At 42.4% G+C, this 24,037-nt stretch overlaps 1 protein-coding gene across 2 annotated transcripts in view; it reads right to left on the bottom strand.

Annotated features, from left to right (window-relative positions):
- SLC25A13 (solute carrier family 25 member 13) overlaps positions 1 to 24,037 on the bottom strand; it is a 212,843-nt gene that overhangs the window by 51,497 nt on the left and 137,309 nt on the right. Inside the window, exons 7-13 of one of the 2 annotated variants that reach the window (XM_059933892.1) lie at positions 22,485 to 22,623; positions 21,638 to 21,731; positions 21,342 to 21,426; positions 17,582 to 17,669; positions 16,942 to 17,100; positions 3,757 to 3,809; positions 1,990 to 2,070 (exon numbers count right to left, since the gene is read on the bottom strand). In XM_059933892.1, the coding sequence (XP_059789875.1) occupies positions 1,990 to 2,070; positions 3,757 to 3,809; positions 16,942 to 17,100; positions 17,582 to 17,669; positions 21,342 to 21,426; positions 21,638 to 21,731; positions 22,485 to 22,623 (699 nt within the window). The remainder of the gene's footprint in view (positions 1 to 1,989; positions 2,071 to 3,756; positions 3,810 to 16,941; positions 17,101 to 17,581; positions 17,670 to 21,341; positions 21,427 to 21,637; positions 21,732 to 22,484; positions 22,624 to 24,037) is intronic. The other variant, XM_059933893.1, reaches the window with a different exon arrangement.

The raw sequence follows: 24,037 nt of genomic DNA on the forward strand, positions 1-24,037 counted from the left end.
CTGAACGGCAGGGACAACTCCGCCAGAGCCTGCAGAGAAAGATGCTGCTACTGCTTTAAAAACACGTGCCGAAATGGAACCAGCCATCCCACTACTCAGAGATCTAAAGGACCTGGGTTGTTTGCCACCAACAGGATTGCTTACCTGAAAGATAAACTCTTACTTCTCAAAGCAATGACTCGGGGGGAGGGAGGAGTAGGGGGGAGTCAAAACAGAAGACTTGAAACACTGAGGACCACTGTCTCCCCACCTTTGAGATGAAGGATGGCAAACCTCATTTCACAGATATTTTAAGTAGCTGTAAAGCCCCAGTGGCTCCAATTTTAAGCCTGTGTTTAGATCAGGTTTGAAAAGGGCTGCACCACTTTGCAAGAACTAGGCACCGCGTCTGATGCCAATCGGTGCTTTGTGTAAGAAATGGGCGACCACGTACGAGAAAACAAGACCACCTACAGCAGACGATACGTGCCACGACCAATCTCCTTGGCACCCAGGCCTGTGTGCGGGCAAAATGCTTTCATTAAAAAGAAAATAAGCCTCAAGATTATTGCCAAAATCTTGAGTAGTATCACATAGTTTTCCATTTTAAATTCTTACAGAGATATGTAATCATGTCTTTTCAGCAAGTTTAAAACCTGACTTCTAAAAAAAACAAAAAAACCCACCTGACCTACTGAAATGCCCTGCTCTCTCGGGACCCTTGTAATAGCCTCAAGGATGGACTAGGTATAGCCCATGGTTACGCCTATTGAAAATTAGAAAATCTAGTTATTCAACTGGAAACTACAGTTGTTTTAAAGGACGAGTACTTACCGGCAAGAGCCATTTCTGCAACTCCTAATATTCTTTTTGATTATTATTGTGTGCCCTTTTTATTTAGGACATTAAAGGCTCCCTTTTTCCATCCTGAATGCTCCTAAAGTTACAGGACAAGAGGATCTTACCTGGCCGTCTCTGACAGGTCAGTGATCAAACAGAAAGAGTCAGGCTGTAGCCAAATTCCGTCCATCTCTTAAGAATTACAAGGAGCTAGGACTCTGTAGCTCCTGCTACATTCAGGGAACCCCATTCAATGTTAGGACAATAAGCCCTCTCCAGACAAAGGTTTAATATTCTCAGGTGTTTTCCCAACTTCTAAACTCAATGACTTTTCAAGAAAAGATCATTTTATGAACACCATTTCCTGCACAGAACAAGCGAATTAAAAAAAAAAAAAAAAAAGTGACCTTATCTTTTGTACAAGAAACACAGGTGTAGATGGAAAATATACCAATATTTATTGCCCTAGTGATCAAAGACCGTTTATTTAACCAACCTTATCTTTAAATAGCACCAGTCTTTGTATAAGAGTTTTACTTACTTAAGGTATTTACATTCACATGAACAAACCTGTACATGAAATAAAACAAGACATGATGTTTTGCTGAGCTCAAGAACAAGATGCAGGTTGTTCATGCATATAAAGAAATACTCGTTCCAAGCATTTTTGACAATGTGGAGCGCACTCAGCCAGTCACCTCCCACATCCTTCCCCTGGAAGCACTGGGAAACTTGAAGAGTTGCTGGCATTTGTGAAGTAAAGCAAAGCAGAGAGCTATGGCTGCTGACTTCAAACTACAAATTTCAGTGCCTGACCCAGCAGAGGGTGCCATGAGGAAAGAATGTACGAAAAATAAACTCTAGAAAAGGTTAGCAAAGATCTGTTCAAAGGCCAAACACTTCTGCCACAAATGACTTCTCCTGCAGAACCAACTGCAAGCAATGGCGAATTTAACAGGCATGACTTAACAGGCAGTAAGACCAGAGACGTTTACCCTTCCACCTCAGGAGTGGTCCGCCTGTCTAGGAAAAGCCGAGGTCCCCTAGTAGACTCTGCCCTTGAACGGGACCTGTGGTGAACAGAAGCCTTAGTCCACACTTGTGTAGCACGGTCGTGATATGTATGTGAAACAAGTCTTTTCAATGTAGAGATCCGCAAAAGGTACTTACACAGCCTCCAGCAAGAATTTCTGCTGCGAGTGGGACTAAGCCATCTCTGCGTGTAAATTTATCCCTCACAAAATCATTCACCTTGAAAAAAAATATTTATAGAAGATGATGAAAAATATAGAGAAAGCCATTAAACACATATAAATATACAACTGTAAATAAATGTTATTTTTCTCTGTCACTGTACCGGAGTAATCATAAACTGAATAAATGAAGTATCTTAAGAGTTTGCTCTTAATAGCATATACATAGTTTTTGAAAGGTAAAATATATAAATACGTATTCCTGATGTTTCACGGAGAAAACAATTAAGAGAGGTGGCTTACAAGCTTAATTCAAATATGTCCTGCAATTACAATAGCATAAAAAGAGAGACATATTAACAATAGAGACAAAATTAAAACATACATTTTATAACTTAAAAACTGTTTTATAGGATTTGATTAAAAAATCACTTTCAAGTCTTCCAACAAGATTTAATCTAAAACAGCATCATCGAGACAAATTTGGCTGAGCAGATCTTTTAGCTTAGTAGAAATTCAGTATTTAAAAAATTTCTCAAGGATTCTCAGAGAACATCAAGAGCATTAATTAATTAAGTATAACATTCTCAAAATGGTATGTACTACAAGCAATTTTAAGGATCAGTCAGAAGATTAGCTGTCCCAAGGTCACAAAATAAGATGGTAAAAGAAGAATTTCAGCACCAATGCTACACAGTCCAATCCAAAAGTAAAGTTTAACTTTCTGGGGCTTTATGACCTTGGTGATGAAAATGCAATTATTTATCCATTGCACAAATACATACTGAATACTTACCACCTGTCAGACAGGAGTCAGGCACTGGAGAACCAATCTGATGGAGGATCAACTTAAACTAGAACTCAGACCCCTCAACATGTCACTTTGGCAAATGTGTACAGAATACACCCCGAACATGAATTCTGTAAATAGCATGTGTACTTGAACAATATGCTTTGGAGTCAGAAAAATCTGGTTTTGAATTCTAGTCTTCCTACTAATGACCTGTGCAAACACAGGTAAATACTTAATCCCCGTGGGCCTCACTTTCCTGACTTGTAAACTGTGGGTCACACCTTGCTTGAGATTAAAACAGTAACAGATAATACACGGAAAGCACCTAAGATGGTAGGTACTGAAGGAAATTTAGCTGCTGTTGCTGCCACTACTATAATGATGCTGACAATGATGACGGTGGTGGCAACCACCAAAAACCTTGTTCAAGTATATTATCACATTCTCAGATGTTCGCTGTTAAATGGGGAATAATAAAAAGCTATGTGTGGTGAGCACCTCTATGTTCAAATCCGTTAGCGCCTCTGAGGAAACACAGACCTGCTGTTTCACATAAGAATCTCTGCTTGGGCTTCCCTGGTGGTGCAGTGGTTGACAATCTGCCTGCCAATGCAGGGGACACGGGTTCGAGCCCTGGTCTGGGAAGATCCCACGTGCCGCGGAGCAGCTGGGCCCGTGAGCCACAATTACTGAGCCTGCGCGTCCGGAGCCTGTGCTCCGCAACAAGAGAGGCCGCGAGAGTGAGAGGCCCGCGCACCGCGATGAAGAGCGGCCCCCGCTTGCCGCAACTAGAGAAAGCCCTCGCACAGAAACGAAGACCCAACACAGCCATAAATAAATAAATAAACAAACACTTTAAAAACGAGGAAAAAAAAAAAAAAAGAATCTCTGCTAGATTCCTGAGTATGTGCAAACTCCCTTCATCTGAAGCATCAAATCAAAAGACTTAACTGTAAGTTTTATGGCCTTCTCTGGGGCGACTCCCAATAACTGTGGCAACAGACCTGAAAAACAACAAAAGTAGAAGCATATTAAATAAATTAACATTAACTAAACACATCAACAGCTCTAAAGAGGGGGATCACAATGTAAAAACTGGGGCAATCTTTGCTGCCATTTTCTGCTCTTACCTTGAATGAGAATACTTGAAATGGAATGTTTAGGTACTAATGTCTAAGAGCCACATCAGGCTTGAGTAAATTCCCCCCCACATTCTGGATCGTTTGCACACTGGGTAAATCAACAGTATTAGTGATACAGGAAATCTCATTATTCCACAGATTTGCTTTTTTCCCTCCCGCCTCTTAAATCAGTGGACTTTAGTGAAAATATTCTTTTTCTCTAACACCTTTCTCAGCTCCTCACCCCCCCACTGCCCACGGTTCAGCCATTCATACATTTAGCAACTATGACTCTGTGACAAGCTCAAGACAAACGAGGCTCCCTCTGACTGGTCTCAGATGGAAGGAGGGGAGAGGCCTTGCTGAAAAAGTTGGGGAAACGTGCATTGCATTTCGGGAAGGGGAACAGACGGGGCAAAGACAGCAGAGTGGGAACAAGCCTGGTGTGCTCAAAAATGAGGGAGAGTGTCAGTACATCACCTCGGAGGAGGCAGGCACAGGGAGAGGCACGGGTGGGGCCTGATGCCACGCTGCAGACCAGGACCCCGAAGCCCGATATACTCCAAGTTAGGTAAGAAGCGTTTCCATTAGGAGGAGAGTGATGTGTCACTTCATATTTTCAAAAGACCACTCTGGATGTGGTGCAGAAAACAGGGCATAGCGATGGGGTGTGTTTGTGTGTGTGTGTGGTGTGTGCATGGTGTCTGCGTGTGGGGTGTGTGTGTGTGTGTGTGTTGTGTGCGTGTGGGGTGTGGGGGTGTGTGTGGGGTGTGGGGTGTGTCTGTGTGTGTGGGGGTGTGTGTGCATGTGGGGTGTGTGTGTGTGTGTGTAACTGGCTCCGACTGCTAGAGCTCAGTTTTTAGCACTAACACCTGGTACACATGAAGATGGCAGAGCTCAGTTTTGGACACGATAGGTGGAGTGGAAATTAAGAATCAGGGCACAAGGAGGAGGTGTGGTCTTTGACAGGAAAGGGCCACTTCTAGGAAAGGCAGTTATGACAGTAGTGGACCTACATATTTGAACTAAAAAAAAAAAAAGTTACCTTTTTCATCTGTTCTTTCTAAGAAAATCGAATCAAAGACAAATGCCTTTCCTTGGAAACACTCAGTAAGCTAACCCCAAGGATCAGAATATATTGTTGCCGTGTCGTGCTGCTGTCCTTGGGAGGGTCTTCATGGTGTTATCCGTCACCAGTAAGTACACTTTCCTAATTCGCTATATTAAAAGCTCCACCCTCAGCCTCTTCGGAGAGACCAGCCCTGCCCACATCATCTTCTTAAAGAAACAGCCTACAGCCAAAAGTCACTAGCTCGAGGGATGTGTGCATCAGCTTGCAGATGTGTTTTGCTGAGTAGCACAGGTCTTAAACATAATTTGAGATTATAAAGATAGATAGACAGATGGCTGAATGGATGACTAGATTGATCAACTGATTGATTAATGGGTCTGACAGCTCTGGGCCTCCTTCTGACATCACAGCAATCTATCTCCAGCTGGGCGAGGCTCTGCCCTTTAGACAGGGCCCAAGCATCAATTCAGCAAGGTCCCCACCACGCCCTAATGCCAGCATGGCAATGAGGACAAGTGCCAACTATCGTTCATCATTTCTTGCTCTGTTGATATCCTCACAATAGAGAAATATCTCTCTGGGCTTATGGCTTTACAAAAAGGGAGAAACTAAATAGACCAAGACAGCTTCATGATTTAGGCAGAATTGGAGAAAGCGCATTTCATTGTAAAGCTAAATGAGAAGGATGCTGATGCTAATCAGAATTTCCTCTAAAAACAGCCAACATATTGTTTATTATGTGTCAGGCACCCTTTTAAGCACTTTACTAACTCATTTAATCCTTAAAACCACCCTGTAGAGTGGAAACTGAGGCATATAGAGATTAAGTCGTTTGTTCTCAGTTACCCAGATGATAAGTAGGGAGACTGGGGTTCAAATATAAGCCATCCTCCTCTAGAGTCTCTGCCTTTAGACAACACCCAACTCTGTCCTCTGCCTGACAGGCAGATGTGTGCTTGCCTTTCACATCCAGCCTCATTTGTTCACTGATATAACGAAGCTGCCTGGATCCTATAAACAGTTGGGTTTGCAACGTCTTCTCTAGGCGGCCATATTTTGAGCCTGTTTCATCCCCAAGGGCAAGACACCTAAAAGATGTACAGCCAATGAGTTCAGCAACCTGGGCCCTGTGACCTGGCACCAAGAGTAGAGCTACTCAGTCAGGATCCTTCTCCCAGGAGCGTGACAGAGTTCTCAAAGGCGATGAGCCAGTCAGCACAAAGGCACAAACTGAGAAGGTGCCAGATGGGGCGGGGAAAGTGGCCAGTTGAAGACATGTGTGTGATAATGCCACAAGGAAGTAGCAACTATGATACGAAAAGGAAGAAGACTGGCAGGAGAAAATGTGTAGCGAATAGAATGGAGACACCCAAGAGAGAGAAAAGACACAGCCCGTGAAAGGTGCACAGGCGGGAGGGACGGCCTTGACCATCTTCCGGTCCCACTGAGGCCAGATTCCAGTGAAACTCCTGCCCTGGGATCCCTATGAGATCTCGGATTTCCTTCTCTCTCATGTGAACTCTTACCAAAAGTTCCCCTATGCTTCTGCTAGCTTGAGTACGGGCTATACCCTTTTTAATCTAAATGAACTGAAACAGCACAGAAAATGTCAATATGGAACCATCTGGGCAAAGCAAACGCCTCTTATTCAAAGTAAGAATTCTCTCCTCCTAAACTGTGCACACTTATTAATCCTTTACTTATACCATGAGATAACATCTATGAGGAGAAAGGCTTTATTATTACTTTATAAAAGTACAACATTAATTTCTACCAGTAAAATTCAGGGATAAGCTGGTTAAACTACATCTTAACATTTACAATTTCCATTCTACTCTCTGCATTCAGGTCAAGTACCAAAATGTTTATTTAAATATTTACTTGCTAGATGTATTATTCTCATCATTAAATTGTAGACCAAGCCATGGATGGGCTGATAGCACTGTGATTTAAATGATGATCTCTTGTCTCTTTAACTACCCTGTGATGGTCTTTTTAAATGATTACTAAAAAACAGCCCACAGAGCCAAATGACTAGAGCATTAGATACAATCACTTCAGCCAGCCTTTTAAGCTATCGAGATTTGTATTTCTCACTATAAATTTAGTAATGCACTGTGAACAGCAGAGAGCAAAACAAAACAATAGAGAAAACCCTGCTTTTAAGACTATATATAGGGCAGCAAATATTTGTTTGTTCAGCAAACATATACCAAATGCTTTCTGTGTCTGGTACTGGAAGAAACTGGGATGAACGTAGTAAGATCTGTGGCATCCCCTGGAGCCAGTGTCAGTTTAGAAGAAAAGGGAGCCCTAGGTGTCTGTGTGTGCCAGAAAGGAGACACACCACCTAAAAACAGAGTGCTGAGTATCACAGCCCTGGGGCACCAAAGTACTATGGGAACACAGTGGAGAGAACCAGTTATTCTGCCTGCAGGAGGGAGAAAAGCATCAAAGAAGAGGAGATACTTAACTTGATTCTTTAAGGATAAGCAGAGGTTCACTGGAGAAGAGAGACATGAGTAGAACAGAGGGCAAGGTGATCCAGGCAGAGAGGACAGAGCGTAAAAAGGCACCAAAATCTCTCAAGACCATGGCACAGCCAGGGTGAGGGCGAGATCACTGGAGGCTGTGGTGAGATCACAGACATTGTAATAAACAATGGTAGCAGCGATAAGGACAACAGCCAGTACATGCCAGGCACTTCTCTATGCGCTTTATGTGAATCAACACATTTAATCTACACCACAAGTAGTCAATAACAATAACTCAGCACATGTTATTTTTATCCCATCAACAGATGAGGAACTGAGGCAGACTTCTCGGAGCCTGCCCAAGGTGGCTCAGCTGTTAGGTGGGGCAGTGGGGTTCAACCCTAGGTGGTCTGGCTCTAAGGGGGAGCTCCTATCCGGTATACTGCGCTGCTTCTCCCCAGGCCACACTAAGGGGGTTGGAAAAAATTCTGTAGACACATGGGGTGGCTTTTAAAGAGTCAAGTTCAAAAAGTAAAAAGTTCTGGAGGCAGGTGAAGGACAGATGGTAAGGGCAGAGAACCAAGGCATGAAGAGTAATTAGGAGGTTAAAGTAATTTAATCTAAGGCCCTGAGTTCCACTGTATTAAATGAGTAACTTCAACCCAGTAAGAACAAAACCAAAGTACAAATCCATTCCTAAGACCTGGGCCAGATGCTGGCACTCAGTGAGGTACTGGCTAAGTACCATTCTTGTGGTGACAACCCTGGCAAACTAGGGAACAAAGGGTAGCTGTGGATGACAGTCTGAGAGCCAGTAGAGATGTGGGCCTTGACACCATTAGTCGTGGGCAAATGCCTGTTGGGAGGGGAGGGGCCCTGACCTGCAGGACAAGGAAAGTCAGAGAGGTGGGAATTTCAATAAATCTCCCGGTTCCTTGACCTCAGAGGGAGGAAGGGTAGTGTGGCTCAGTAATGCCTAAAACAGCCAGTCTGGTGAAGGCACTTCAACGCCATCACACTGGAGTTTAAAGCACATGTATGTTTGACATCTGGGTAACTCAGCAGAAAAATTAGGCTTCTAATACAAGATGTTTCTGTTGGATTCTGGAAATTCATTTTAACCATTAGAAACAGAGAATGGATGTGTGTGCTGTTTCTAACTTGTCAAAACAGCAGTCTGTTTTCCAACTGCCTCAAATGAAATTTATTAGTGTGGTTAGTTTTCTAATCTTCTCATTTTAGTTCAGCTCCATCAGCACATATGGCAATGCTTCCTTGGCAAACTTCACCAGAAGGCTGCTAATGCGAGAAAAGATTTACAGGGTACAATATTAATACAGTATTTTGTCTTGAGATTTCATGGGGTTGAGATATAAATCACACTATCCCCTCTGATTCCCATCCTTCATGCAACCCAATGAGAAAGAACTGAGCTGGAGGTGTGGGAACTAAGACCATACCACGAACCTCCACTGTAGGCTTCACACAGAACCCCCAAAAGGAAGTTCCCGAGAGCAGTGTGCCGGTCAGAGGGCCACTAAGCTGTAGTCTTGCTCAAAAAAGTTTTTAGAAATATAATTCTAGAATCTCAGAGTTAGAAGGGACTACGAAAGAAACTCATTAATAATGCTGGCCTAATTAAAGCTATTTGTTTCCAACGGCTCGGCAGCAAAATGAATGGCTTGGAGCACGGGCCATGCAGGTAGACAGACCTGGGCGGGAATCCTAGGTCTGCACCTCTTTTGTGCTGAGTGATCTTGGGGACATTATTCTTTGAACTCTAAGTTCCTCATTAGTAAACCAAGGATGCTAATTACGACTCATTGGTTTATTATGATAATGATATGAGTAAATGTATACAAACAGCCAGACACTGTTCACAACCTATATTACGTATTCAAAAAAGGCGATGAAAGTTTCTTTCTACCTATTTGCTCAAGGCATATTCTTGATTATCTTCTTGCTTACAAGAGGCAATTCATCCTGAATAATGCTCACAGCCCGGAATTAGGCGCCTATGGGAGTACAGGAATTAGGGAAGTAGGTTAGGCGTACAATGCTGCTCCCCATGGCATCGTGCCCATCCTTAGGAGAGCTGTCGCCAAGCAGCGAGGGCACACGCGGTCTGACAGTGTCTAGCAGCACCACTTACTTTAGGCAAAGATAAGGAAGCAGTACAGACGTAACACCACATCTTCAACTACGTTTTTAAGCTAAAATAAAATGTTTCAGTTAAGAACTAAAACAGTTCTCCACCTCGGATGATAAGCAACTTTTTACCACGTCATTTCTCCTGAGGAGTAGAAGAGCCGGGCGACTAAGAGCGTGGAGTCTGCAGCCAGGCTGCTGGGTTTGAATTCTGACTGTTATTTAGTAGCTGTGTGATTGTGGTTAAGTTACCCAACCTCTCTGTACCTCAGTTTCCACATCTGTAAAATGGGGATAAACACAGTACCACGGGCATGGGGTAGTTTCGAAGATGAAACAAGTTAATATACACAAAACCCTCAGAAGAGTGCCAAGCACATAGTAAGTACTACAGAGGTGTTCTTTTGTTGTTCTTCACCTCCATCAGCATCACTATCCTCTCCCTCTTCCATGGAGACTGGGCTCTAGAGAGGCTAAGCAGCTTCTCCCGTGTCCCTCACTATGTGGTGACCGTGCTGTGGCGCTGAGTTGAATTTGGGTCCATGATGCCTCCCAAAGCAGGGCTCTTCGGCCCCGGGATGCTCAGCTTCTCCCTGTGCACTCTAGTGGATTTATGGCTCCAACAAAGGCATTGTTTTCCAGCCCAGAATGTTCTGAAACTTTTCTCTGGGTGCCGGCTCACGCTGGGCTAGCAGGCTGCAGGGCTGGGCCCTTTCCCACAGTAAGAGGAGGGCGGCTATGTGGTGGGCACCACATCTACCTCCACGCCTCCCTCTCCAGGGAATACGAGGCTCTCACAGGAGAAGGCGCTGACCTGCAGAGCTGAGCTGCAGACTATAACCTGGCGGGCAAGTGGGAGTCAGGGCTCAACTGGGGAACGAGGCTCAGAGAAAGCAGCGGGTCAGGAGCCGGGCTGAGGGTCCACGAACAACTGTAACCGCCGTGCGGCAGCTGTCCCGACAGGCCACACTGGACAAGACACGGAGGAGCACAGATGATGTCGGGCCACAGCAAGGGAGAGACCCGTCATTAAAGCAGCATTTCTGTCTCAGGTCAGACAGAAGACAAGCTCAAGAGTGGCCAGCCCGGCCCTGAGAAAGGTAGCTTAAAGCACGTAAGACAGCGTCCAAGCCATCCAGGGCAGAGACAGGCAGTAGAGCTTGGTAGGGGATGTTAATGCATAAAATACTCCTGTTGCTGTAGCTGAAACCACATCTAGCACTCTTCTATGTTATCTAGTTTCAACCCAGAGGCGACCCCTCCGATGTTAAATTCTTAGCCTCCTGACCTCGCCACGGAGGCCCCTACACTTGTCCCCATCTTCCCAGAGAGCCCTCCTTGCTTTCAACATCAGATTAACCTTTATTCTGGAGCTATCAGCACTCTGTGTGCCCTGCCTCACAGCTTTTCTTCCTGCTCCTATTTCCATGGCCTTCTCTCTTCACTTGTTCAAGCTTTCTTCTTCCCCTCCCACCCCGACCCCTCCCCTATGTCTCTCTGCTTTTGATTCATACAGCCCCCAGGCATGAGGCATGCCCCTCCTCTCCCAACTACACTATCCCCTTTCATGGCCCTCGTTACTATCCAGTTTTCCACCAGCTCTCAGGATATCACTCCAAGCTGAGTGTACAGTGGAGCTGGGGGCATGGCACATATTAAGATTTAAATGCTTGTTTATCTGGGTTAAATATTTTTGCTCAACATGTCAAGAACCGTCTATTATTTTAGCTATGGCTCAGGATGCCTTTGGGAGACTGATTGTTAAAGCATGACGGAATGATACTGTCATGGTCTAGAAAAACCTTGGTTCCTGTGACTCCTCCTCTATTTGGAGGATTTCTAGAAGTGAAGATCATTGGGAAGAAGAATCATACCCTCTCCTCCTTCAGTTTTTCACTCTAGTATATGGCAACTTTCAGGGTCCTGGTTATCTTCTCTTCTATCTAAATTTCCTCGCTGCTGAGATTTAATCTATTTCCCTTGTCTCAGTCTCAGCATTGGCAGTAGCTGGTAATAAATTATCATTCTTGAGGCCTAGAACTAATTCGTTCACTAATTAATCTTCTCTTCTCCAGGTTATGGCTAGCTCCATCTTTCCCAATTTTCTAAGCTCATCATTGTTCTCATCTGGCCCTCTCAAGCCTCTGACGATACTCCCACCCACTTCAGTTCCAAGTTTGTGTCACCTTAGTCTCCCCTTTTAATGCTTTGTGCTCATGGTAGATTTCTGGAGATTTGATTACCCAACTCAGGAACTGTCCAAGTCTTTTGTTCATTTTCACTTGATTTCCTATAACCAAATATCTGCTTTTTGATCTACTCACAACTTTACACCCTAAATGAAAATGTGCAGAAATTGGCCAAGAAAATAAGACTCAAACCAAACCATTCTGCACTCATTAGAAGCTCTGGTGGACATGAATGGACATCATGACTCAGTGCAGTGTACGGATTCACTGTGGTTTGTGCCAAGATGCACGGCTTCTTAAGTTATGCAAAACAGACTTGTACAACCTCCAATTGCTTTATTTTGGTGATAGAATTTTTAAACTTATTTTTATCTACAAGAATTAAGCAAGAAGGAATCTCACTGTGGATCCACATAATTTGGATACTGCCTTCTATAAAACCATTAACCACCCAAGAGACCTAGCTTAAACTAGCTATCTGACAAAACTTCCTGAGATATCACCACAATATCCTCTAGATGTCACCTTGAGAACATTCCAGGATGGAAGACGACTGCTTTTGCACCACGCAGACAACCCGAAACAGACACATTTAAAACTCTGCAAATGGGGCTTCCCTGGTGGCGCAGTGGTTGAGAGTCTGCCTGCTAGTGCGGGAGACGCGGGTTCATGCCCTGGTCTGGGAGGATCCCACATGCCGCGGAGCAACTAGGCCCGTGAGCCACAATTACTGAGCCTGCGCGTCTGGAGCCTGTGCTCCGCAACAAGAGAGGCCGCGATAGTGAGAGGCCCGCGCACCGCGATGAAGAGTGGCCCCCGCTTGCCACAACTAGAGAGAAAGCCCTCGCACAGAAACGAAGACCCAACACAGCCAAAAATAAGTAAATAAAAATAAAATTAAAAAAAAAAAAAAAAAAAAAAAAAACTCTGCAAGCCTGGTCAATGGGCTGATTAAAAAAAAAAAATTTTTTTTTTTTTTTTTTTTCTGTCAACTGCCTCAAAGACTAAGTAGTACTCCAAATTAAGTTTAACTCACAGTGATCTAATTTCCCTTTCTGGCAGGTTTTCTTTTTTTCCCACGAACAGAAATAAAAACTAAAACCTTCCTTTAGGAAGTATTTCTCCTGAATCTATCTTTCTCCCCATGGTCCTCCCTCCCCATAACATTTTCCAATTTCTAAGGGTACTCATCTCATTACCTGAAGCATCTGAGAGAGGAGAGTGTAGCAAAAATTTAGAGGTAGAAATTAGTTATTCCTGGAACGTTAAGAGCATTTAATTATGGATGATTACCCAATCAATTGTTTCTCTTTGATATGCCAAGTCTACAGCTAGCCAATAACTGACTTGTTTGGTCATGTAGTTCATTCAAACCAAATGAGCTGTCAGGTAATTCATTAAGGATTTTAAACACCTGAGTGCATTAAGTCAATCTGGAGACTGGGGAGGAAATAGAGGAAGACTTTTACAAGTGACTTCAGGGAGATCTGGATTTTCTTGGGTGTTATTTCCTGTGATACAGACAGACTTAGCCTAAAGGGTCTGAATTTCAAAAATTACAGAAAAACCTAGGAAAATCAATAATTTTCTTGTAAAGAAAGTAGTCCGCATTATAGAGAAGGGTTGCAGAGTCAGTCTCATAGGATTTCTAAGGGGATCATTTCTAACAACCAAACTTACCCCCGAAGATAAGAGGCTCTGAGAGACAAAGAAGCAGGGAGCTGCACAGAAACATGGAGAGAAGACCTCACCAACTCACAACACAAAAATTCCCAGGACTCAGCATCAACTGAAGACAGTGCTAACAATCCCCATAGCTGTGTTATCAGTCGCCTTTTGACGACGGGGCCGTGATGCAAGCGTGGTCCCTGCTTATGATGGGATAACTTCCAGGACCGCCCACGGATGCTGGCAACTGCCAGAGAAAGGACAGAGGAAAACAACTCGCGCCGAATGAGTTCTTCAAAAAGAGCCTTTGGGCTTCCCTGGTGGCGCAGTGGTTGAGAATCCGCCTGCCAATGCAGGGGACACGGGTTCGAGCCCTGGTCTGGGAAGATCCCACATGCCGCGGAGCAACTGGGCCCGTGAGCCACAATTACTGAGCCTGCGCGTCTGGAGCCTGTGCTCCGCAACAAGAGAGGCCGCGATAGTGAGAGGCCCGCGCACCGCGATGAAGAGTGGCCCCCACTCACCGCAACTGGAGAAAGCCCTCACACAGAAACGAAGACCCAACACAGCCAAAAATAAAAATAATAAATAAATAATAAATAAAAAATTTTTTTTTTAAAAAAAAGAGCCTTCGCTCTCGGACCTCCACAGGGAACTATTTCTAAATACAAAACCGCTTCCTTTAGAGTTCCATATTCTTGTTGTAAGAAGGAAAAAAAGAGAGGGAGAGCGATGTTACATTAACCTTGTAATAAGGATGCATGCTGCAAGCACCTTCTTTCAGGGCCAACTGCCAACTTTTCCTCCAAATATAGCTTTAAAATAGGGGAGAGAACTTACTTATGCAACATTCCCAAGTTATACTCTTCGGGAAATATTAGCAATTATATACGTCTTGATGCAGAAAAATTACACGTTAAGCAAAATTCCATAATAGGAAAAAATAGGCTCAATATTTTGAAACATGTTTATAAATTAGAGATGTACTCTGTCACCTTCTCAAGTATTGCTAGGTAGAGTGTGAACAGCAGCAATTCTAAATTCTCAGAATTTAAATTTAACTGTTTTCCCCTGGAATATTAAACTTTTAAACAAAATTACATTTAGTAAGAAATTTACAGTCAAAGAATCACATGTTGGGTGTTTTACATCTTGACTTTCTACACGAAGGTTAGAATACCGATTCTCAGAAACAGTTGGGGTCTTTTTTGTTTCTATTCTAATTTTTTGCTGGTAATTTAGTTTCCCGTTTTCATCTGATCCCTCTCTTGTCCAATGATAAGCATTTACAAATATACAGTTACACACAATTATTAATCAATGATTATGTGCAAGGCACTAAAGGGAATTAGTCCCCAACCAATCAAGAATAGGAATAATTCATTTATGAAGCAAGACTATATACCATTTTTTCAAAAACCTAAACTGCCAATCACCTCTTTGCTCTCAAGATGCAAATTACGAAACAGAAACTAAACAAAGCTTTAGAGTACATCTTTTGTTCTAAAATTGTCTACCAAAAGAGATAAGAAGTCAGGGCGAAATGAACACAGGTGACTCCTAGCACTAATCACCTTATATTCACACTCTACTTATCATCCTCTGACAAGAGAACCCCTTAGGGATCAGGCACCCAAAACAGGTTAGATAAACGGCTCTTTCTAAACCAGGAGAAGGATGAGGAGCTGCCTCTTTGGTGTTCAAAGGGAGCCTCCATGTCTGTCTAACAGGCCGGCTTACTCCCCTTCCCTGAGGAGTTAAAACCAGTTCCGCCAGTCTCACCGATATAACTGAAACAGCATGAGGTTTATGGGATGGCCCAGAGTAGCTCAGTACTCAGGTACGCTTTAAGCTCTTTTGTCCATGGCGTCAAAAGGATAGGTTGAGAAAGGAATTCCAGATGCAACCAAGTATCAAGACCCGCCAGGTGTGGTCGAAGAGGAAAGAGAAGGGACTCAAAATTCAAACAAACCAGGTCAACACAAGCACATTAAAGGCATTCAGCAGGACAAAATTTATTTCTCACAATTCTAAAGGCACCCTTGACGTTTAATCCAACACCAAGGGAAGCCCATAAAAGTAGTTTGTGAAGCAATGCCAAGGCTGAGACATTTGTCCGGTTTGAGGCTCAAAGCTCTCCCCACAGAAGACAACCCACATGAACAGGTAGTAGTAGCCTTTGCCTGAATCACTGCAAAGCAGCAACTGTGACATTAACCTTGTACTACTCGGGAGACATTTCGGGAGACATTTCATTTGCGAGGTTTGTTGTCACCAGGAGGGAAAAGTATTTCAAATGAAAGGCAGTGACCCTGTAAGGGTCATCATCAATCACCTGGGGTCAAAGACCTTCCCAATTGTGAGAAGAGGCAGGGGGTGAGGGAAAGAGGGCAGAGGAAAGATCAAAAGGCCTTTGATGGAGGTTATCTCCCTACACAAAAGAACCTGCGAAATGGAGCTTCTCTGGAGTTTGAAACCTCCTCATTGCTAAGGTGAGAGATTTCAAGAGGGGTCTTTGTTGTTGTTTTATTTTTAACTTGGGTGCTTAAGAGGAAGACTAGAGTCAGCAGATGGCAGAAGAGGCCTACAGGCACAGGCTTACACGGCTGCTGGCTTCAAGGTCTGCCTCTGCAGAGTACTAAATACTATCTCCTGGTAGGGGAAGGGAGGGAAGACCCCGTCTGCTTTGCAGTCGCCAAATGGCAAAGTGGCTCAGCTGGAACTGCCTCACGATACTGGATTTTAGCTGATGCAAATACAGTTACTTCTCTTTGTAGAAGGCAATCACAGAGGGAGTGGCCGGGAAGTTAAGTCATGTCCTTTAGGCCAGTGCCAGTGGTCAAGCAGTCAGGGTCTGTGGGATCCTTTCCATTTGTGATGACATACTTCTTGCTACTGTGCTTGTTGATTAATGAGCCTTAGATGATTACAGAAGCAGCTGGATAGAGAAGGTATGTGAATCAACTCCATTGGGTACAGAGTCAGAGGAAGGGAAAGGGGCAACCTTAACTCAGAAAGAGACAGTCAAGGAACGAGTGCTGCACTGAACCCCTGGGTACTCGCTTGATAGGCATTTTTGTGGAATATTCAAGGAGAATCATTAGTCCCAAGTAGGCTCTGTCCTGTCCCCCAGCTGCCTTTCCCTGTTAGGTGGTGAGTCGAGTTAGTTCAAGAACACAAACAATACAAGCCTTTTAAAAACTCACTAGACATGTTTATGAAAATAATTATTTTTAAGAAATAAAACATATGGCAGAGCAATATAAATGGCTTTCAGATTATGGGCTGTTTTGATTAGCCATGCCCTAGATGCCTCCAGCCTACGCCCATTAGCATGGATAACTGAGAATCTGCTGTATTTCCATTTTAACACAGTCTCTCTAATACATTTCAGGCATTCAGATGGAAAAACCAAAACTCTGACTACTATTTCCTCTTTCATGAATGTAGCACATGGCACTAACCTCTATACAGTCCAAAGAAGCCTTCATAGCGTAGCACTTTCTTAAAACAGTCCAAGCTGTTTTTATACATAAGTTCTCCCACGAAAGAGCCAGTGGATCGCTGGTTCTGCATTCGAGTTTTTACCAGATCGATAGGGTACACAGCTGTGGCTCCAACAGCTAAAATCAAAGAATAACAATATTTCAGAAGAAATTAAGGTCAGAGGAAAGGGGGAGGTGGTTAACATCAAAGAGAAGATGGATGGAAGAAAAAAACAAATTTTGTATATACAAGTTTTAAAACTCTCTACACCCTTAATAAATAACTGTGGATTTTCATTCAAGTGTCTCCTGATAAGAGGATATCACAGACAGTTCAAATTTTAAAAAGCACATCACTACAGCCTAACCTCATTATTAACCTGTCTCTAGAAAGCCTATCTGCAGATAAATAAGAGAAAAAAGTCACTTCTAAGTCCCTGATCAGATGTAGGTATGAGGAAAAAGTTCCCTTTGTTATTATCCTATCACACAGATACAGACTGGTAACTAGCTCAGGGAAAGACCAGAGGAGGCTTTGTCCTTCAATATTTCAAGGTGGAAAATCAGAGGAAAAAGAGGAATAACAAAAACGAAAAATTTGCACTCATCCATGACTCACCTCCAGCAACAGAACCCAGACCAAACCTGTAGGCTGACTCTGCAATTTGTAGGAGAATTGGTCGAGATGTATCGACTGAGGCCTTCTTCTTTGCACGCACAGGAATTGCAGAGTGAGAAAACAGGAGACAGAAAGGAAGACAGAACAAAAATGAGCACATGCTATTTTTTCAAAGTTACAACTAGGTTCTAAACTCATGATACAACTAAAATGTCAAAGAGGAAGTTATGATTAGATTTTGTAAGTTCTTATTAATAAAAAGTAATTATTGCTATTAATTTTTAAAATCAAGTTTGAATATAATGAAAGCCGTTATGTGCCCCCCAAAATGTTATGAATATGAACCCATTTTCAAATGTTCAATTCTCATTAGTGATCAAAGAGATACAAATTTAAAAACATTAATGAGACATCATTCTTCAACAATCAAATTGTCAAATTGATAGGTTTTGGGGTTTTTTGTTTGTTTGTTTAATGGCAATATCCAATCTGGCAAGAGATGATAAAAAAAAAAACAGAGCTTCTCAAATCTGCCATTTAATCAAGCATAAACTGAAGGGAAACTTGGCAATACGCACCCAAACCCTTAAAATGTACATGAACTTCGGCCCTGCAATTCTACTTATAAAAAGTTAGGCTAGAAAATAATCATATATATAAACAAGGATCAAGCTACAAGAATATTAAAAAGCAGTACTGTTTTAAGAGCAAAAACTCTAAGGATACCTAAATGTCCAATAATGGGAGGACTGGTTAAAAATAATGCTATAGCTTTAAAACAAAATTGTATGTCATTAAAAAGCAATATTGTAAAAGATATTTGATGCTCAGAAAAAGTGTTCATAAGGTATTATAAAGCAAAAACAGGCTAAAAAGAATATGGTGAGTAGACAGGTATTCATGGTATGATTTTCTTTACCTTTTAAAATGTTTGAAATGTTTCATGATAATCTTTTAAAACCAATGTTAAAGACTGTGTGTGAATATGCGATTTTTTAAAAAATTATTTGGGTATGTATATGCATATAATAATAACACTAACATTTTGGCTATCTCATCCCCCAGAGATATCCAAATGTTTACAGTGGCTACAACTAGGTGGTTGTACTACAGGTGATTTGATACTTTCTCCCCTTTTTTGTCCATCTTTTCTAAATTCATACTTCAGGCCAGTCAGTTGTTGTATTATGGTTGTTCTTTTGACCTATTATTCTTACAGTGTTTTTGATGCCAGAACATTTCAGAGTATTTCAATTCTCTGTCTACATAAATAAAATAGTAATTTTATGTCACACAGAGCTGTCACATGAGGGTGGCATATAGCTGGTGCTTAATAAATACCTGTTGAATGAATAAATACATTCAGTAACATTTGTTTTTTCAAAAGCCACGATAATTAAGATCGGTGAACAATGAAAATAATGACCAATACCAGCTATCAACCCACTGAATTTTAGTTGCTGTCAATGTAGCACAATTCTAATACAATGAGATAATTTGGAATCTCCTTCAAAGTTATTTAACTGAAAACAGCTCTACATAGAAATATGCATCTTTAAGAAAGTAAAACGTCTCTTCTGCAGATTCCACGGGGTGCATCCAACGCTATCTCCGTATAGATGGATGATTTCCATCTATATCTGTTAACTATAGTAACTTCATTTTGACAGATGCATCCGTTAGAAAGGCACTGTTTTATTTACACGGATATAAATATGGAGTACTTAGAAAGGTGCTGGCATCAAAACAATGAGTGAAAATACTTTGAAAATAATAGGTTGGTGGGGAGAGGAACCTACCACTATCACTAACTCATCCAAAGACAAAATAAATGAAATCCCAGACTTTCATTTAACTTTTCTAAAGCTAGAAATGTGGCGTGCTCACAAAACGACACAAGGCAGACGACTCCTCCTGCACTCCTCTGTGGAGGAGAAATGCTAGCACCTAGCCTATCAGGTAGATGACCTCCATTGCTCGAGTCTGTCGATGTTGTCAGGTCCACTGGGGTTCACATAGTAAAGAATATTCCAGGCAAGACCCCAGTGAATTGCTCTAAAGCAGCAGCCGATCATTTCCTGCTGTAAATCTCATCAATCTCGTCTAACACTTTCACGGCCAGGATCCACAAGCACCCATCATCTGAAACTCTCAAAAGCTGCAGAGTGCGTAGAGGAAAACTTGTGGGATACCACTGCCAGCTCGAGAACAGGAGGAATCTTTTTAAAAAAAAAAAAAAATTCTCTGCTTTTTCTTTTTTTTTTTTTTTTAAATTATTTATTTATTTATTTATTTTAGTTGTGTTGGGTCTTCGTTTCTGTGCAAGGGCTTTCTCTAGTTGTGGCAAGCGGGGGCCACTCTTCATCGCGATGCGCGGGTCTCTCACCATCGCGGCCTCTCTTGTTGCGGAGCACAGGCTCCAGACGCGCAGGCTCAGCAGTTGTGGCTCACGGGCCCACTTGCTCCGTGTCATGTGGGATCTTCCCAGACCAGGGCTCGAGCCCGCGTCCCCTGCATTGGCAGGCAGACTCTCAACCACTGCGCCACCAGGGAAGCCCTCTCTGCTTTTTCTTAATCCCCAAATTTCTACAGGAGCTAGTAGCACAGAGACGAAGAGATAATCATCTGGTAAGCAGCGTTTAAAAAATCAAAGCAGAGGAGAGAGGAGCTGCTTCCACCTCTGCACGTGATTATACAGTTCTCTCTCCTGCACTCGGGGAAATCGGCTTCCTCTTTTAACGGCAGCCAGCTGGTTTTCCAGAGGTGCCTAGTTAGGGTTTACTGAGCTCACACCCACCGTTCTGAGTTACACGCTGCACACAAAACCTGCCACTGCCATCGGGTGGGAAAGAGCTGAAAGGAGGGTGTCCTGGCCCGAGGCCTGCCCGTCCTAAAAATGCAGCCCGCATCAACCCATTGTGGTCAAACTGGCGTCTCTGTACAGACCCGGAGCTCCCAGCCAAAAACTGTTAAGTCTCACAGGATTCGGAGATGGCTTTGCCTTAAAGGAGGTATTTTTCTAAAACGACGCTGGTCTGTGAGTGGATTTATTTTACAAACACCATGTAAGCACAACACATGCTCTGGAGGCTTTTATTCTCTAACCCTGACCTATAGAAAGCCGAGTAAGAGTTAAATGTAAGAGGTCCCAGGTCTTCGGTTTCTGACTTCCACAAATTCAAGAGGTTGGTTTCTGTTAACCATAAAATAAAATGTAGCATTCCTCAAATTGTTTCCACATAACTTATGAGTCCTTTCACAAAGAAAATAGGTCTAAAAGCCTTCAAACTATGACTCCAGACTAAACAAAATTATCTCATTTTGATATTCAGAAAACCGGCAGGCATGGCAGTTGGGCGATGCCCTGATGAAGTGCCTCTCTGTGGGGCAGAGCCCAGCTTTCATTTCGCAACACGACGCTGGGACGGTGACACCAAAACGGGACTCCGGCCCCACCTCTCCTAGCACAAGATTGAGGGAAGAAGGAAAGATCTTCTGCCTCTTTTGGGAGGGTTAGGCTTCTAAGGCGGTTAAGAAATCACCCCATCTTTCACAGGAAAAGCAAATGCCAATTATCTGTTTCTCAGAACATCTCTAAGCAATTTCTCTTTCCAGCCTTTTGAAATGGTCTGGATTTTTGGTGCAAAGCAAAGAAATGGTAGGTCAGAGACCAGTGTCGAAAAGGCAATTGCACGTGAAAAGGGGTTGGGTGACCCTATCAAAGAAACACCAGGAAGCAAGTGTGCTCCCTTTTACCCACCTGCCTCTGGGCCTCGGCCAAGTTGAAGGGCAGAGTTCCCTCTTCCAGAGGAGCTATCCGTTCAATGTCAGCTAAGGTCATACGTCTAGAGGGAAAAGCAAGCACAAGCAACAACAAAATACAAATTTATTAAAATTTACATTATGGAATTTTAAAACGTTTCTTTTCTTGTTTCCCGTATTTCAGAGTCATCTTTAATATGGCTTCTTCTTCTCCAGGTTTGCTGCCGTCCTCCTACCCCACCTCCTAACCTCCCTTTATTAAGCTAATTAAAAAAAAAAAAAAGAGCAACTTACCCCCGTGGCTCATATAAATCTGCTAACTGAAACAAGATGTCAACTTCCATGGGTGTAACCTGACCAAATTTCTGAGCTGCCAGAACAAACTCCTCTGTATGGAAAAAGAGTTAAAAGGGAAAGATTCAAGAAGGAATAGCCACTAAATGCAGCATTAACTCAAGGCACAGGAATGAGCGAACATCACCAAACTTTATTATTAACAGTCGTAGAATTCAAGTCAATCCAAATAGGGTAAGAATTTTTGCAGTTCTTTCATTTATCTGGAAAGAGTGTGCAGAATAGTTTCTCTAATACTGACTCTATAAGCTTGGTGTCATCCAAAGGCTTTGAATAAATGACACAGGAAGCCATTCAAATTGCAGGTCAGGGAAAACCAGGAAGGAGATATGAAACTCAATATGCATAGGTCCCAGGACATAATATTAATGAAGCTGTGGAATTCCGAAGGGAATTCTCTGTTTAAAAAAAAAATCCCATTAAAATGCTGGTATCTTGATCAGAGATTGTCAATCAACACACACCGTCAGCAGTGTAAGTTTATGGAATTCCTTGTATACTTCTGAAGGTCACTTTAGAGGATGCCAATTTAGCTCAGGTTTTAGTAAGATTTGAAAACATTTAAGAAACTTTACATGATTCCCTCATTTAAAGACTGTCTGGGGTTTATTTAAAATGTGCTGAAGATTGTTTTGTCTGATCTAAGGGTGGAGAACACACATGTACCATATGGTTAATATGTGTCAGTGGGACAGAAAAATTTAAAACGTAAACTCCTAGTTGCCTTCTTTACCCTAATAATAACTCACCAAGATAGTTGCAGGCAAGAGTTCAGATTCTCACTCACCCTTTGTCACCTCTACATCTTTCCTGTTGCCAGCCAGAGTGCTGTAGATCTTTCTAATGAGTTCCATGTTGTTAAGCAGTGAATTAAATCCATTAAAATAGGAGAAACTAACTTGATGGGACGTGGTACCTCCAGCAGCCTCAAATAAGTTGAAAATAAGAGGAGGGAGAAGAAAAATAAACAAAGCATTTATAGAATGAAGACGATTCAGAAGTATGTACATCAAATGCTAGTTTTGGAAGTAATCAAGAAAGCATGTATAGAAAGAAATGTTTATAAGCATTTTTCTTTCACATTAAAAAAAAGCTATAAATGATTTTTAGAAGTAACTGCAACTAATCATGACCAGAACTTGTACTCTCCACAAAGTCCTAGAAAACTAAATACATGTGTAGGATTATAACAACAGGACCAGTAGTAATTTACAGAGTTCAAATTTCAATTGGAAATGTTTCATAAGTTTGTTTATTTCATCTAATGAGCAATTCTTAAAAGCTGAGACATGCAAAACTCTATTATACACATGCATACATGTGTATACTTATACATGCAAAACCCTATTATACCAACACAAACATACTATGAAAAGTGGTCAGTCTAACATTAATATCATCATTTGTCATGTTACTTATAAGTAGTAATAAATCAGCATTTAAGTACAGACTTTATATTGGTAGGATTTCTAGCAGACAAGCATATTATGGTAAAATTATGAGATGTCATACGCTTTGATGGGGGTTAAGACTGGTCAGAATTCTGATAATCAGAATTTGTAAGAAACCATATTTCTTCATGTGGACAAGGAAAACAGACAGCATGTCCATTACGAATGGAACTTCAGTTTGAGGTTTCAAATATTTTACCTTCCCTAACAAGGCAAAATATTTTTATTAGGAAAGCACTTCTTTATAAGGTAACGACCACATAAATCTTCACTTACTACTCGTTTGAAATAGCTGATGTGAGAGTTGGGATAGCGAAGGGGGGCCAAGAAAAGGAGCGAGATTAACACAGTGCTGGAGTGGAAAAGGCCTTGTCAGATCACCGCATCTCCAAAGAGAGGGACCAGAAAAAAAAAAGAGGAAAAATGAAAAGCTCCCCTGAGTTCTTCCTTATGGTAAGCATTGTGGGAAACTCAGGTGATGGTGAAAACACCCAAAAAGTCCTCTCCCTGGGATTAACAAAGGAAGAGTTACCATTGCATAAGGGTCCCAAATCTGGGGGATCATCACAATTACCTAGGAAGCCTCAGAAATTAGATTATAGGACCTTACCACCTGTGGATGGTGAATGGGTAGGCCGGGAAGAGACCTCAGAATCTGCACTTTTAATAACTATCCCTGATGATTCTTAAGCTCCGTGACCAAGGCTTGGGAACCACCACCACGGAACGTTCCAGGACACCCTCAGGGTCCATGAGGGAGGAGAGTGGCTGGACATCCACTAGGAGGGAAGCTCCATGACACAGGACAGCAAGGCTCTGCCCACTGCATGTGCCAGTGTCGCCTCCACACACATGCTGAATGAATGAGTGAATCCAAGCGTTAGAGTTC

This window comes from Balaenoptera ricei, chromosome 9 (genome assembly GCF_028023285.1).
Source record: "Balaenoptera ricei isolate mBalRic1 chromosome 9, mBalRic1.hap2, whole genome shotgun sequence".
Taxonomy (NCBI): domain Eukaryota; kingdom Metazoa; phylum Chordata; class Mammalia; order Artiodactyla; family Balaenopteridae; genus Balaenoptera; species Balaenoptera ricei.